Genomic DNA, 16,307 nt, shown 5'->3' on the forward strand with positions numbered 1-16,307 from the left:
AATTTTAATAAAATGTGGGATGATTAAGATAAAATCTACTTTTTCTTTCAGTTTATGGACATAACATGAAAAGCAGCAATGATTTCATTGGAAGGATTGTGATTGGTCAGTATTCATCCGGCTCCCCTGAATCAAACCATTGGCGACGAATGTTGAACTCCCATAGGACAGCAATGGAGCAGTGGCACAGCCTGAGATCGCGGGCTGAGTGTGACAGAGTCTCCCCAGCTTCACTAGAAGTGACGTGAGAGCCCAAGAAGAGGTGATGTCACCACGCTTACTCGCATGGGATTGGAATCAACTATTTCAGCTGCTTCTGATTAATGGCAGCAGTTAGCCTATGTGCCTAAGTTAATATTCATGATGCAAATCACGTGTTCAATGTTGGTCTGATCAGCTTTGTTCAGGCAATATCTCAAGATATGCTGATTATTGTTATAACTGTCATGGCATTGCGCACTCATCTGACTTTTCATTCCATCCACTATAGAAAATGTCGATCTGGAGATGCTTAAGAATTCTAAAAGTTGATTTAACATGTTAGTCCATGAAAACTATCTTATTCCATTTTGAAGGAGGCATAGATATCTGTGATCTGACTTGTGAATGTGGAAAAACATCTAAAAATAACACAAAAAAAAAATATGTGGCACCTATCTGAAATGCAGTTTTGTCCTTATACATGTTGAACACTATACCTGTTGATGTATGTGTGTGAGTATGTATAAACACAATCTATATTTATATATTTGTTTCTAAAGTAAAAAACTACAAATCCATATTTATACAAATTGATTTAAAGTTATAGTGATATATATATATATATATATATATAGAGATATAAATATATGTGAAAATTATATAAAATATTCTAAGAGTATGTATGTAATAGAAGTTCCTACAGCCATACAGGCAAGAGACTCTGTATTATTCTTAAAATTACACATAAAAAATGATTGGTTATTTTAATGAGCTTGGATCTAGGCTTGTCACTGTAGGTATAACTCACTGATAATTAAATGCAAGAATTTGGCCTCTTGCCTGTACACAAGAGTGGTTATTCTATAACAGACCTTGGAGCCTACAAAAATCGCAAAATATAGTAATTGTATAATTTAATACACATGTAGTCTAAGAATGCATATTTCTTGATAAATAAATATATTTATTTGTGCCATTAACTTGATTGTGTGCAACACTTGACTTGTACAATCAATGTATTGATTAGTATTTGTTATAAAGGATAGCTCTTATTGTTTAGGTCAGTCCACCTCTATGTGAAGTCATGAAGTATCTATCCATGTTTACTTCTGTTGTCTCCATCGTCCTTTGACTTCAGTCATCCATAGTATCAGAGTCCTTTCCACTGAGTACTGGCTTTGCGTTATATTTTATGTTCCCAAAATTAAATAGGAACTGATATACCATGGAAAATTGACTTTGACAGTTATATCTATTTATAATCCTGAACTGAGTAATTTTTACCCAGGGTTATCATCCTAAAATGCATTATTTAAAAGAAAGCTACCCAAAATTTAAAGCTAAAATTAATAATAATATATATATATTAATATATAATAATATAACAATACTAAAATGGGCACAATAAGAAATAGTTATTAAAGATTCAAAGGGAAACATTTCATGACATTCAGACATTCACCCAAAATGATTTAATGAATATTCACTCTATGTATTAGGGCAGATTATAGAAATTCATCCATAATTCCCCAGTGGGGACAGGTAGGTGGTGCTTTGCGAAGGAACCTTTTTATTTTTGGGAAAGCCCTCTCAAAGCACCTTCAATGCAGAAGAACATGCGGTCAGTAATGCCAACTAGTATGCCTGATGTGCAGTACTGGGTATCTCTAGAAGAGGATACACACTTTTTGTTTTGTGTTTACATTTGTTAAAAAAAAATACCCCTGCCTGCCCCCCTTCCCCCCCACCCCAGTGGTGAAATTTTGTATAAGCATGTTTTCAGCACCACGGAGAGCTTCTGAGGACAGATTTGCCAGCAGGCTAACCGTATTTGTTTAAATCTACTGTACAATCGGCATTCAGTGGTTGTTCACCGACTGTTGCATTCACCTGATGCAAATTCATTCTATTGTAAATAGGGTGCATGTGACTGTGGAATGCCTGGTGAATGTCATTGAATCTCATTTGGGGCAAATGTCATTAAAAGGTTTACTGGGCAAATTTCCCATTTTGATTTTCCAAATTTAATTGACATATGGAGGCTGACAGTACCAAATATTTGAAAACACTAGTTGCCTGGCCATCAGAATAATCATTGGTTTCATTATGAGTCATTTACCTGGAACAAGCATGCAGATTATATGTTCTGACATCAGTGTGACTCTACTTGCTATATGCTTGTTTTGAGTCAGGGGTTTAAAGTATTGAACGCAAATAATTAGCGTGTTTACCAGATTTCCAGATTAAGGTCAGCAATGGTAGCCCCAGTAATTCTCTCATGCAATTTTTTCATTAAGGAGTACTTCAAGCCAAAATCATTTTTTGCTTTTGGATAGAGTGGAAAAGGATTTGTACCACTGTCAGGTTGTCAATTTGTCAAAAACAGAGAAAGAAGCAGTAAGAGTGCTACAACGTTATTAATGTAGAGGATTTCAATTATTCACATTAGAGGGAAACAAGACATCCAACATGTTTGGGGGGTTTAGGCACCCTTTCTTCATTAAGGCTGAGGATACTAACACATCTGTGCTGCTTCCGATGTTTATGGTCCCAGACAACAGTGCGGATTCTACTGTGAACTTTATTGAAGTCAAGCTTGTCCTTCTCACAGCTGTTTCACTGGTTTTATCCCCATGGCATGAACACTGATGGGCCTTTTAGAGGTCAGGTCTTGGAATCAGAGGAATGCTGAGTGAATTGATAGAGGGGCTGTTTTGTGAGTTTATAGAAGAATCTGCAATGTCAATGTTTGCAATGTGACCTTGAATCCTAAACAACAGAAGCAGCACAGGTATGTTACTATCATTAGCCCTGATGAAGGAAAGGTGTCTAAACCCCTGAAGCATGTTGGCTCTCTTGTTTCTTGTTGCCATATAAAATCTAAAAATCTACAATCGGACCGATCAGGTCTGCCAGTCCATTTTTCAGACGTTCCTGATCAGGCCACCCATTCTTCTCCATGGGGAGGCGGATGTCTGCTGACACCGGCCTGGCATCTTATCCAACAAGATCTGTTGAAAACAGACGGATGGTAATACATTCGCCATCCATCCAGTGGGTCGGATCAGATGGGATCGGATGAAAACAAACATGCTGTGGAGAGGAATATAGAGGAGAGCGGGACTCTGGTAGGTCCTCTGACAGGTGTCAAAGGGGCCTTAATGATGCGGGGCTCTCGGCGCTTTCACATTTTTACACTTTATCCAGAACCTCCAGATGGTGCACTGTACTACTTTTATTCACACTCACCAGAGTCTTGTAGTCAGCTTAGGACCACATTCACATCTGTCCATTATAAGTGCACTTTCGGTGTATTAAAAAAAAAATCTTCCTTGATGCATCCTTGATGCACTTTCATGAAAATGCACATTATATAGAGTTCAATCGTAATGCACCTAAAATGCATGTTGAACACACCCAAAACACACAGTACATACAGTATGTGAACTGGCCCTGATTGATCACTTGCATTTCTGGTATCTACAAGATATCTAACCTTATATGTGTTCTCCAAAAGGTTTATATTTGTGACTATGATCCATCTGGCAGGTACTGCCCTGATAATCTCTGCCACTGGGATAGGAAGAAGAGGGAGTTTTTCCAGTGAGGACATACAGTATATACCAATAAAAACCTGACAGAAATATTGTTTCCCACTTTACTAAGGGAATTGTTTTTATTGCTGTCTGTGCTCCTGTTGGAGTGATTGTGATCACTTCTCAGAGACATCGGATCTGGAAAGCACCAGCACTCCATGATGGCTTGATCCCTTCATGAAAGACAAAGCAACATTTCAGAGCAACATAAGGACCGCTAACCCAACATAAGAAGATTCTAACCCTTCCTTCTCTCTCCAAATTTAAAAAAAAAAGTTTTCACTTTGGTTCAGTTTTACCATGTAACTATTATATGTCATGGGTACACAGCCTTGCGAGATTGGTTTTACAGAGAGCTTTATCATATACAATTTGTTTTTTATATTTTCGAGATGCTAGAACCAAATACATTTGCAGTTGTGATTTGCTCATGTTCAATGCAGGGTTCAAACAACTTTTTTTGGGGGGGGGGGGGGGGGTATTTTTAAGGTATTTTTTTAGACTACTTTAATTTTTGTGCAATTTTTACACCCAAACCTCTTTTTACTATTTGAACACTGGTGCAAAAAATCCAGAAAAAAAAAAAATTAACTTTAGCAAATAACACATATCTGTATTTTTATGTTGACATAATTCAAAGAATGCCTGCCTCCAAAAAGGGCAGAATCACTTATTTTTAAAGAAGGGAAGAAAGAGAAGGGACTTTCCTCCAAGTGCCATAATTTGTTAATATTTATAATGTTTTTCCAATGTTTTCACCATTTTTAGCCAACCTAATGATTCTAAGCATTCACATTGTAAAAAAACACGTCAAACTGGAAGAAAACCAGGCACAATTTACAGACAAAGTGCAAACTGACTTACTGTTGTTCTTGCACGTCAAGGGATTCTCAGCAGTGTATTCAACGTATTACATCAGATTTATTACATTTGTTAAATAGGAATTACAGACACCATGGAACACATACCATTTAATCAAGTTATTCATAAAAAATATAAAAATAAATCAAATGCATTTTTACATAGAACCAACCAATTATCTGCCAAAAAAAAGGGAGTCTGCGCTAAGATCAAAATGTACGATTAAGCGGTGCCTGCAGCCTACCTTCTATCTATAATGCAGAAGGATATATAGTGAAGTATGGAAATAAGGGAGAGGTAAGATGGCGCTGCCCAATGTGCCTAATAGATGAATAAGTAAAAGAACATAGAGGATAAGATCCAGGGGTATGTCTCTATATGGTCACAATACAATAAAAATGTCATATATACTTAAGGTAATATACAATAAGTTACTATAAAATGTAATTCAAACAATATGCACAATATATAAAGTGCTATTGGTGAAAAGTGACTCAATAGTAAATTCATAACAAAGGTGTTGGGGGAAATAAATATAATAAGGTGCAGATCCCTAAAAAGGGATCAATATAAAGTGACTAAGTGTTGGTAAATCAAACTGTTGTATATGCCACCACAGGGTCGTAACTTCAGGGGTTGCAATTGCAACCGGGCCCCATGCTCCAGGGGGCCTGTGCGGCTCCCCTGGACACCTGAAAAGGAGGGGCGGTGGGGGCAGTATGTAGAGAAATCCCTGTCCTCCTTTTTCCTCCTGTAGTTGCAGGAGGAAAATGGAGGAGATTGATTCTTCTGTATGCTGCCCCCGGCACTCCTCCTATCCAGTTCACTTGTGTTCTGCTGTCTCTGGGCCCCTGTGTGATCCCTTGGTCAGTGACATTGTAAAAAAATAAAATAAAATGATAAAAAATAATACAATTAAAATATCAAAAAATAAAAACTACTGACACCAAGGGGGGAACTTCCAGGATCGCAAAAGTCACATTTGCAACTGAGCCCTGGCATTCCACCACTGTGGGGAGGCCCCAAGATGGCAGGAAGGGGGCCCACTGCAGAACTTGTGAAAGGGTCTCACTTCGAGACTGTAATAAAGAGTAAATGGCCCCAGGATCAGTGGGAAGAGCCCCAGACACAAAGGAAAGGGCCCTGGCCAGGGGTCAGGGGGGGCCTTCATGATTTCTTGCCCTGGGGCCCTGAAGGTTCTAGTTACGCCTCTGTGCCACCATATATAAATATAGTAAGGTGCAGATCCCAAAAGGGATCAATATAAAGTGACTGAGTGACTGAGATTTAGTAGAGCAGGCTGTTGTATATGTCATCAGAGGCATGTGAAATAAACCAAACAAGTGAAAAAGTCCAAACAGGGTAAGTATATTCAATACAGTGCTATAAATCAAATGTCAGAATCACACATAAAGTGACTTGGTGCTACAGGAATGTAGTGCATCTCTCAAATTGTCGCATATGTATAAATTTATAGTTCAGCAGTCCACCCTACTGCTTTTTCCAGGTAGCTGTTGATCTGGAAATCCCTTTTGGTGTCCATGTACACTGGCTGAAAAAATGCTGCATCTACAGGAGTTTTGTCTTTTGCCTGTAGAAGCAGCTTAATGTTATCCCATGTGTCTATGTACATTAGGACATTTAGAGGCATATTTTAAGCAGGAAAAATAGGCAGGAAAATTGTATTCAACTTTTTCAAATTTGAATTTGAATTTGAAATTATGTTTTCTGGCAGAAAAAAACACTAAACACTCCTAAAGGCACCTAATTTTGTCTACAAGAAGCTCTATATTAGTGTTTTTTTTCTGCCAAAGGAACTGGTGCTTTTTAAGCCCAGTGTGCATGGACTCATACTCTCCTATCTTAAAAGCAGGAAATAATCTTCCAAACACAGTCACTGCATGGTCCTTGCACTTTACATAAAGCTTTAGCTTTCAAAATGTCATTATTATTAAGGTACTCCTAGCCATTGTTTAGAATTAAACCTGCATTGAAAGTTTTGAATGTGGCCGATGATAAATGCAGCAAAGTTACATGCCACTGATTCAGTAAGCAGACACACTCATACAACTTGTCAGAAGCTCTGTGAAATCTGGCTGCAAGAGATTACATAAAACCCAAATTAAAGTATAACTAAAGGGGATTTTTTGGATAAAGGGGAGAGGGTTTGGAACACTAGTCAGCTTTTATTGCTGTCTGTGCCCCTGTTAGGGTGATCCCCCTCTCTATCTGCCCTGTTTACTATTATCATTGAAAATAAAAGAAAAAAAATCCCAAATTTTGAGTTTCCCCAGAGAGGGTAATAACAGGGGAAATCTTCCAATGGGGACACTAGTTCTGGTGACCTGGGGGGGGGGGGGGGAGAAATTCCCTTAATTTGCAGGGATTTCCTCTCACTTCCTGTTTGTCTATGGTACAGGAAGGGAAGGGAGATCTCTGCACAGATGATTAAACAAAATGTGACAGGGGTTATAACCCTCCCTTGCTCTATTCAAAATGAAAGGAAAAAGTTTTGGCCTATAGTTCTACTTTAAGGTAAACAAAGTTGAATTTCTGACTTTAAAACTGTTGGCACGTCATCGATAGGGTTGATGTTTTTGGTTGTAGCACAGTAGAGCCCTATTATAACAGAAGGAATGTCAAACACATATCGTATTAAGATTTTTTTCTTATTTCAGGATAGTGAGCATAACCATGCAAATAATCCTTTTTTGCTTCAATGGCCAGCTGCACATTGAGAACCCCTGGTGAATAGTACAGATACCGTCTTATTATTGCAAACAGCTGTTTTAGGCTTTTTGGCCAACATTAGTAGGAAAAACATGGCGTTTATGTAGTAGGGCTTAAGGCACAATGAGGGAGTATTACTCAAACTGTTATGGTGAGTGCGGAAAAAATGGAACCAAAAAGCCATCCATTATATCAGTGCATAGCACAGTACAGGCTTCTTACAACAGAAGGTATTCACCATCGAACCTATTGCATATCCCACAAAAGATCATTCTTTTTTGGTTCCTTTTCTCTTTTATCAGCAAAACCTCCTGGGCTATACTTTTTTGTTAGGACCCAAAACCCTACACCATAGAAGCCTTATTCTAGCCATACACGCAAAGAATTTCGTCTGAAACTGGTCGTTTTTGGAAAGATCGTTCGACATTCATGCCATTAATGAACCCAACTTTACCAACAATTTTGACCATGGGCCCATCTCTTGCTGATGGATCTGAAGTGAAAACTTTTACTGTTTCAACTGAAGTGTATACGTGTATGTTATAATGGAAACAAAAAGAAAATTCTGTCTTATATGTTTTTATTGTTATCGAACGATCACTACGAATATGGAAATGATCATATAAACTAGTTTATTCTATCAGTTAGTGGACAATTCGCTTTTGACCGTCAATTCGCTTTTCGTCTGCAAAAGGACAAAATTCTGAACATGTATGGCCAGCATAAGTTTCCATAACTTTCCATAACTTTCCACTGCAGTGATTATGGCCAAAAAGCTTGAAGCTACTGTTGCAGTTTGAAACAAAAATTGTTTATAATTGTAGTGTGTAATATTAGACTCTGTATTACAGTCCAGTTTTTAAATGTGCAGTTAGATATTGGAGTAAAAAGGAATGATTGACATGCCTCTGTCCACTATATCCTAAAAAAGAGGAATAATTCTCTTTTTCTAAGGCTAATAAGCTGTAATCAAGTGAAAAGCATCAGAAGAAGAAGCCCCTGTGGGCTTTTTGTAGCACCAAGTGCCGCAATAAAGTATGGGTCAGGTAAAGGCACATATGGAGTGTGGCTCCTTTTCCTTTTAAATACAGATTCCTGAGGTGGAGGTGAGTGATCTAGTAACTGCCTGGCACCCAGTGTCAAGTTGAAGCGTATCTAAACCTAAAAAAATAAATAAATAAATAATGCATTGCAGGTTACAAATCCTCAAGGTAGTGGCTGCAATAGTTTTCTTTTTTAGGCTTTTTTTGTTAATTTTCATTTGGTAATGTAACTTCCTGTCTTAGGGTGGCTACGCTCACTCCACTATTGTATCAATGGAGGAGCAACATAGCCACCCTTGGATAGCAGTAAAATCAACCTGTGGAGAGAGTAGTGTTAGATGGGCTAGCTTATTTACAAGGATGTTACATAAATTACTTTATTAAAGCCTTATTCCAACTATTTTAGGCAGGTATAGAAACAGTTTTTTTCCCTCTTTGGATAAAGGTTTTACCTAAGAAAGTGAAAGCTGAGCATTCTAAGCATCCTCTCAGTGTTATAGCAAAATTAAACCTCAAAAAATTAGAAACATTTGCTGTCAGCGCTCCTGTACTTTATAGGTACTTCTATCTTCTCCTGGTCTTCCTCCTGGGTTCTACCGGATTGGCCAGACCATGGTGTAACTCCCAAACATGCGAAAGTACCGTGTTGTTCTGTAAATTCACAGCTCAGTGCAATGAATTGCTGACAGGCGATAGGATCTCTTCTGTCATAAAAATCCTACTTGTAATCGTATGTTAGCATATTTTAGATGTAATTCCACTTTACATGGCTTGTTTTTTGTCTTTAGCTGGACAGGCTGCCCTGTTAAAGGAAGTGAAAAAAAATAACAGACCTAATGGCCGGATCAGCAATTAAAAGTAAATGAAAAAAAGCTTAAAAAGAAAACAAATGCAATCACCATAGCTAAGGTTTTGTAAGCTGCAATATATTTAGTTTTAATGCTTGAGCTTAGATATGTTTTAGGCTGAGCACATGTATCTGTAGTGGAGCAGCAAGTATTTTGAAGTGAATTATTATTAGGCTATCTTTATACTATACAGTAGCAATTCTGAATGTACTGTACAGTTGGGGACAATTGAATGATTTGCATTGCTCCATCCACTATCCTGAAATGAGGAAATTTCCTCTAATTTTTAGGACATGTGATGGAATGAAACATATGAATACCTTCTGTTGTCTTTACATTTGAAATAAATCATATGAAGAGGTCTCTGCACAAGTAGAGCAGGACAGTAAATTACTGCAACTTTCAAAGTACCAAATGTAGCCAAGTGCTAGGCTATAGCAATATGGAGAAGACATTGCTGTACCATTCTCCTCTGGCTAGCAGGGAGAAAGCTAAAACCAAGCAAGCCTACAGACTTCTATGCAAAGTGCTGAGAAATGTGAGAGTTGTAGTTTGAGATGGCAGCCATATAATGGAAAGAATAGATTCCTTACCCTACAGATCCCAATAGGCACTGTGCAGTAGTAGGAGAAGAAAGATGATTTTTAATAAAGTTTGGAGAGAGCACCTCTGTCTGGATATTCGCCGGCCAGCAGGAGAACATACCAGTGGAGATCTGAGCCTGAGACTGGTAGTGAGGACAACTGAGGGCAGCACAGCACTACTCACATCACAGCACCTGTAGCACTGCCGAAGAGAGATTGGAGCATCCACTCACCCTAAGTTTCCCACTGCTGATCATCAGAGGCATTGGTGGAAAGATGGGTACTAAGTATTACTTTCAGTGCATTCCTGTGATATTTTATACTTGTACAGTCAATCCGAGGGGCTAAGGTTTTTGAGAAGGTTGAGGCAAAGAACAGAAGACTTATCCTATCCAAGGGCTCCTATGGGGGTATCGCTACACTAAGAAGACTGTGACATGGACCCATCAATTTACATATTTTGTAATTTTTGGGCAATATGTTTAATTCTTTATTGAAAGAAATAAAAACAAAGAAAGTTTGTTTTAAAAAAAAAAAAAACCCTCAAAGAACAGGTATGTGTAAACTGTGATTGTGCTGATGGAGGAACTACAGTACACGCAAAAATGAACATTCTATGGTAGTTTAGACATCTTAAAAATCCCCACAAGGCAATCTCAACTAGGATCAGAATGAACCATAAAACCTGCAGATGTTTAAAATTCAGTATATCCTATAAAATATACATTTTGGTTTTATTGTATTTCATCACTATGCCCCTAACGAAAACCAGAGATGAAGTAATGACTTAATGATGCTTGTTTAAAAATTAAATGAAAAAACCTAACTAGCATACCCAGACCTGGGTCAAATACAATGTCTTGTTGTATTGCAGGGGAAGTTTGAAAGACAAGTTCAAGTACAGAAACAATAATGAAGGTGCAGCAGCTACATAATATTACCTAAAAGATCTGCTCTACCCTATTGTCTGATTACATGTTTCACACCATCCTCCAGCTGAAAGAGAGATGGATGACTTAGGCAACAATCTTTTCATCAGAGCTGGACACATTTCACATAAAAATAGGCCAGTTTAAGTGCTCCTCTGTGTATGAGGCCTAATTTAGAGATATTGATACTTTCATTACCGCTGCAGTTGCTAGAGTTCAGTGAAAAACAGATGTTATGTTCATCTACTTGGGCAGAAGGCAAGCGTACAGCAATATAATATAGGAAAATGCTTAGTTTATTGAAAGTGGAACAACTCTGCAGACCCAACAGAGAGTGCACAAGCATCATGTGAAACCTTTATTAAAACTAGTAAAATCTGGTACTCACAAACATTATTCATACACTTGCTTTGCCGTATTAAAGAACACCCAGCAACACTCCAAGGATTGAAGAATGGAGCAAAAGGTACTTGTGCTCAATTTAGGGCATACTGAATGTTTCTCTTATTGAGGCCAACCTGAAGGTTTAAATACAATGGTGTCTGATCCCCTCCTAGTTAGCTGTAATATACTCTTCACTGTTATGTTTTCGAGGTTTTATCAATGTTCCATATATGGTGGAAATGCCCTAAGATTAGGAGGTTCTGGCATGGTCTCCTTGCCCTCATGCAGAGTCACAGGCTTACAGATATTGATGAATCCTCAATTTAAACTACTACTCAATAAATCAGTCAGGGATACACTTGACAAGCAAAATCCCGCTTTGAAGAAGCCAGGAAATCTCCAATGTCCTGCTTACTATGACAAAGGCTAAAGTTTTGTGGATCACAAACCATGACATAATTTATTAGTGAGTAGAGTTGATCGGATACCTGAATGTCCGTGTTCGGCGGGTTCGGCCGAACTTAAAAAAAAAGTCCGGGTCCGTGTCCCGGACTTTTGCCGAACTTTTCCCGGACACTGAACCCCATTGAAGTCAATGGGGACCCGAACTTTCAGGCACTAAAATGGCTCTAAAACACCAATGGAAAGGGCTAGAGTGCTGCAAATGGCAGCAAAACGTAGTTAAGAGCATGGCAAGTGCTCTGCAAACAAATGTGGATAGGGAAATAACTTAAAACAACAAAAAAAAAAAAAACAGAAAAATAAAACAATGTTCTTCATCTCTGAAGGACGAGGCCCATATGGAGTAGGAGGGAGGTTCAGGTGGTGGTGGATGTGGCGGTGTCATAGGCGTGCGCACAGGGTGTGCCGGGTGTACCTGGGCACACCCTAATCACCTAGGGCACATAGCATTATCGCTCTGTTTGCCAGTGAGGATATGGGAAAGATCTTCCTCGGACCTGCTCTGCTCTATTTCTCTTTGCCAGCAGGGAGAGTAATGTATCGGGGCCATGTACATGTAGGCAAACACATGCATGTGTATTTAAACTTTGGGGTGCACACAATAATGCAATAGGCTGCGCACACCTATGGGCGGTGTAGGTGGAAGCGGCGGTGAAGGAGGACCAGGGCCGGATTAAGAGCATCATGGGCTTGGTGCTGAGGATTTTGAAGGGCCTTAAGGGCCGTGCCTTGGCATGCACCCAGAGGAGGAAGGGTGCAGCCATGCATGCCTAATTCAACATGGGATGCTGTCTCTGAAGCCCATAAACACATCGATGCATCGGCAACTGTCCCTCCTTGTCCGGCCTTCGTGCTGTGTGGGGAGGTTCTGAGGGAGCTGCCTGGGGAAGCGAGCATAGAAGCCAGACTTCTGTGTTTACAAGTGACAGAAGAGCGGTAACAGTGAATATGGCCAACCCGGGGCCTATATTAAGGTAGGGGCCTGGAGCTGCAGCTCCAATAGCCCCTATGTTAATCTGGCCCTGAGGCGGATGAGGTAGCCAACACTGCTTTTTTTCAGAAATTTTAAATGAGGGTACGCCCCAAAAGAGTGAGAAAGAGCAAAAATAGAACAATGGCTGGGTAAGGTCGGTATCCATCGCTATTCTGCACAAGGTACGGAAAAGTCCCGTGGCATCCATGCCTGGTTCATTTTAATGAACGTGAGCTTGTCCACATTGTCTCTGGACAGGCGGCTGCGCTTGTCTGTGATAACGCCCCCAGCCGTGCTAAATACCCGTTCAGATAATACACTGGCTGCAGGGCACGCCAGCACCTCCAAGGCGTAAAGGGCAAGCTCAGGCCATGTGCCCAATTTGGAGACCCAGAAGTTGAAGGGGGCAGACCCGTCATTCACTACATGTAGGCGTGTGCACACATACTGCTCCACCATGTTGGTGAAATGCTGCCTCCTGCTAAGACGTTCCATATGAGCTGCTGGTGCTGCTGTTTGTTGTGGCTTGCTGACAAAGCTTTTCCACATTTCGGCCATGCTAACCCTGCCTTCTGAGGTGCTGGCGGTGCCCTGGTTGCGTTGGCGACCTCTTCCTCCTCCTCCTCCTCCTCTGCCTTGTGCTTCCACTGTGGCCCCGCTGTCAGGTGGGAATGCCAGCAGCATCGTGTCTACCAGCGTGCGCTTGTACTCGCGCATCTTGCGATCGCGCTCCAGTGAGTGAATTAAGGACGGTACGTTGTCCTTGTAATGGGGATCCAGCAGCGTGGCCACCCAGTAATCAGCACAAGTTAGAATGTGGGCAACTCGGCGGTCGTTGTGGAGACACTGCAGCATGTAATCGCTCATGTGTGCCAGGCTGCCCAGAGGCAACGAAAGGCTGTCCTCTGTGGGAGGTGTATCGTCTGTGTCCTCTGTATCCCCCCAGCCACGCACCAGTGATGGCCATGAGCTGGCCTGGCTGCCACCCTGCTTTGAACATGGTTCCATCTCCTCCTCCAGCTCCTCCTCCAGCTCCTCCTCCTCATCCTCCAGAACTGTGCCCCTGCTGGACAATTGTGTCCCTGGCGTTTGTGTGTGCAGGAACCCACCCTCGGAGCCCCTTGTGAATGACTCCCCTGAAAGCCTTGGAAATGTTACCTCTTCATCCTCCTCCTCCTCCTCATCCTGTGCCACATCCTCTTCCATCATCGCCCGAATTGTTTTTTGAAGGAGGCATAGAAGTGGGATAGTTAAGCTGAGAACGGCGTCATCGGCACTGGCCATGTTGGTGGAGTACTCAAAACAGCGCAACAAGGCACACAGGTCTCGCATGGAGGCCCAGTTATTGGTGGTGAAGTGGTGCTGTTCCACAGAGCGACTCACACGTGCGTGCTGCAGCTGAAACTCCACTATGGCCTGCTGCTGCTCGCACAGTCTTTCCAGCATGTGCAAGGTGAAGTTCCACCTTGTGGGCACGTCACATATGAGGCGGTGAGCGGGAAGGCCGAAGTTACGCTGCAGTGCTGACAGGCGAGCAGCAGCAGGGTGAGAACGCCGAAAGTGCGCACAGGCGGCCCGCACTTTCTGCAGCAGCTCTGACATATCGGGGTAGTTTTTAAGGAACCTCTGCACCACCAAATTCAGCACATGCGCCAGGCAAGGGATGTGCGTCAAACCGGCTAGGCCCAGAGCTGCTATGAGATTTCGCCCATTATCGCACACCACCAGGCCGGGCTTGAGGCTCACTGGCAGCAACCACTCATTTGTCTGCTGTTCCATGCTCCTCCACAACTCCTGCGCGGTGTGTGGTTTTTCCCCCAAACAGCCAAGTTTTAAAACTGCCTGCTGTCGTTTACCCCTGGCCGTGCTAAAGTTGGTGGTGAAGGTGTTACGCTGTCCGAATGAGGAGGCGGTAGAGGATGAGGAAGCGGAGTAGGAGGAGTTAGGAACAGGAGGCAAACTGAAGCGCCCTGCAATCCCCGGTGGTGGAAGGACATGCGCCAAATTGCTATCCGCCTCAGGCCCATCCGCCACTGCATTTACCCAATGTGCCGTTAGGGAGATATAACGCCCCTGACCGTGCTTACTGGTCCACGTATCGGTAGTTAGGTGGACCTTGGCACAGATGGCGTTGCGCAGTGCACACCTGATTTTTTCCCCCACTTGGTTGTGCAGGGAAGGGATGGCTTGCCTGGAAAAGTAGTGGCGGCTGGGCACGACGTACTGTGGGACAGCCACCGACATAAGGTTTTTAAAACTGTGCGTCTCCACCAGACGGAATGACAGCATTTCAAAGGCCAAGAATTTTGAAATGCTGGCATTCAGGGCCAGGGATCGCGGGTGGGTAGGGGGTACTTCCTCTTCCTCTCAAGTGTTTGGGAGATGGAAAGCTGAACGCTTCCACAGGACATTGTGGAGATGGTTGGAGACCCAGGTGGTGGTGTTGCTGACAGATCGTCTGTTTGCGGGGTGGCAGGTGCCGGTATCACTACAGATGTGGCTGGAGCGGCCGAGACTGCAGCAGAAGAGGAAGCAGGATGAGCCAGAGACGTTTCTTGGTTTTGAAGGTGTCTACTCCACTGCAGCTCGTGCTTTGCACTTAGATGCCTGATCATGCAGGTTGTGCTCAGGTTGAGAAGGTTTATGCCTCGCTCCAGGCTCTGATTGCACAGGGTGCAAACCACTCGTGTCCTGTCATCAGCACATTTTCTAAAGAACTTCCACGCTAGAGAACTCCTTTGAGCTGGCTTTGGTGCACTCGTTCCCTTGCTGCGTTGGGCAGTAGCAGGCGTAGTGTCTAGGGCATGGCCGCTCCGCTTCTGCACCCTGCTCCCTCTTCTGCTGTGCTGGTGGCTCTGTGCGACCACCGCCTCTTCCTCCAAACTACTCAGGTCACCTGCATGACCTTCATTCCATGTGGGGTCGAGGACCTCATCGTCCTCCACATCATCTTCCACCCAGTCTTCACCCCTGCCCTCCTTGTCGGTCTCCGCAATTCTGAACGCCGCAGCAGTTGGCACCTGCTTTTCGTCATCATCGGAGACGTGCTGCGATGGTCCTTGCATGTACTCATCTTGAGAAATAAGTGGTTGGGCATCGCTGCACTCAATCTCTTCCACTTCTGGGGCAGGGCTAGGTGGATGGCCCTGGGAAACCCTGCTGACAGAGTCCTCAAAAAGAAGAAGAGACTGCTGTATGGCTTGGGGCTCAGACTGCTTGCCTGATTTGCAAGGGGGTGAGGTGAAAGACGGTTGGGCATCGGCTGCAGGTGCCAACTCTGACCTTTCTGCAGTAGACTGGGTGGGAGACAATGTGAAGGAACTGGAGGCACTGTCAGCAGCAAACCAATCTACTATTGCCTCTACGTGTTCTGGCATCATTACTTCTAGAGGCGTATGATGCCCTACCAAATACTGATGCAGGTTCTGTCGCCTACTAACACTTGAGGAAGGTGTTTCACTTGTGCGTGTAGCTGGCACAGATCGACCACGTCCTCCCTGTGCAACAGGAGCTCTACCAGCAGCACCACGACCCAGGCCACGGCCCCTATTTGACGGTCTCCTCATATTACTGTAATTTAAGATCTTGCCCTAGAAAGGTGTTTATTGAATAGCGGAACAAAACAACAACAGTATCGCACGGGTGTATCTCACAGTCAAATATGCAAACTATGCCGCAATTTAATGTTTTTTACCC

At 42.5% G+C, this 16,307-nt stretch overlaps 1 protein-coding gene across 2 annotated transcripts in view; it reads left to right on the forward strand.

Moving 5' to 3' along the window:
• The window catches only part of SYT17 (synaptotagmin 17), a 244,243-nt gene extending 243,149 nt beyond the window's left edge, over positions 1-1,094 (forward strand). For both annotated transcript variants that reach the window (XM_082260190.1, XM_082260191.1), the window contains exon 8: positions 52-1,094. In XM_082260190.1, the coding sequence (XP_082116316.1) occupies positions 52-248 (197 nt within the window). In that variant the 3' untranslated portion in view covers positions 249-1,094. The remainder of the gene's footprint in view (positions 1-51) is intronic.
• Positions 1,095-16,307: the final 15,213 nt, after the last annotated feature.

Source organism: Pelophylax lessonae (assembly GCF_965119305.1).
Source record: "Pelophylax lessonae genome assembly, chromosome: 6".
NCBI classification, from domain to species: Eukaryota; Metazoa; Chordata; class Amphibia; order Anura; family Ranidae; genus Pelophylax; species Pelophylax lessonae.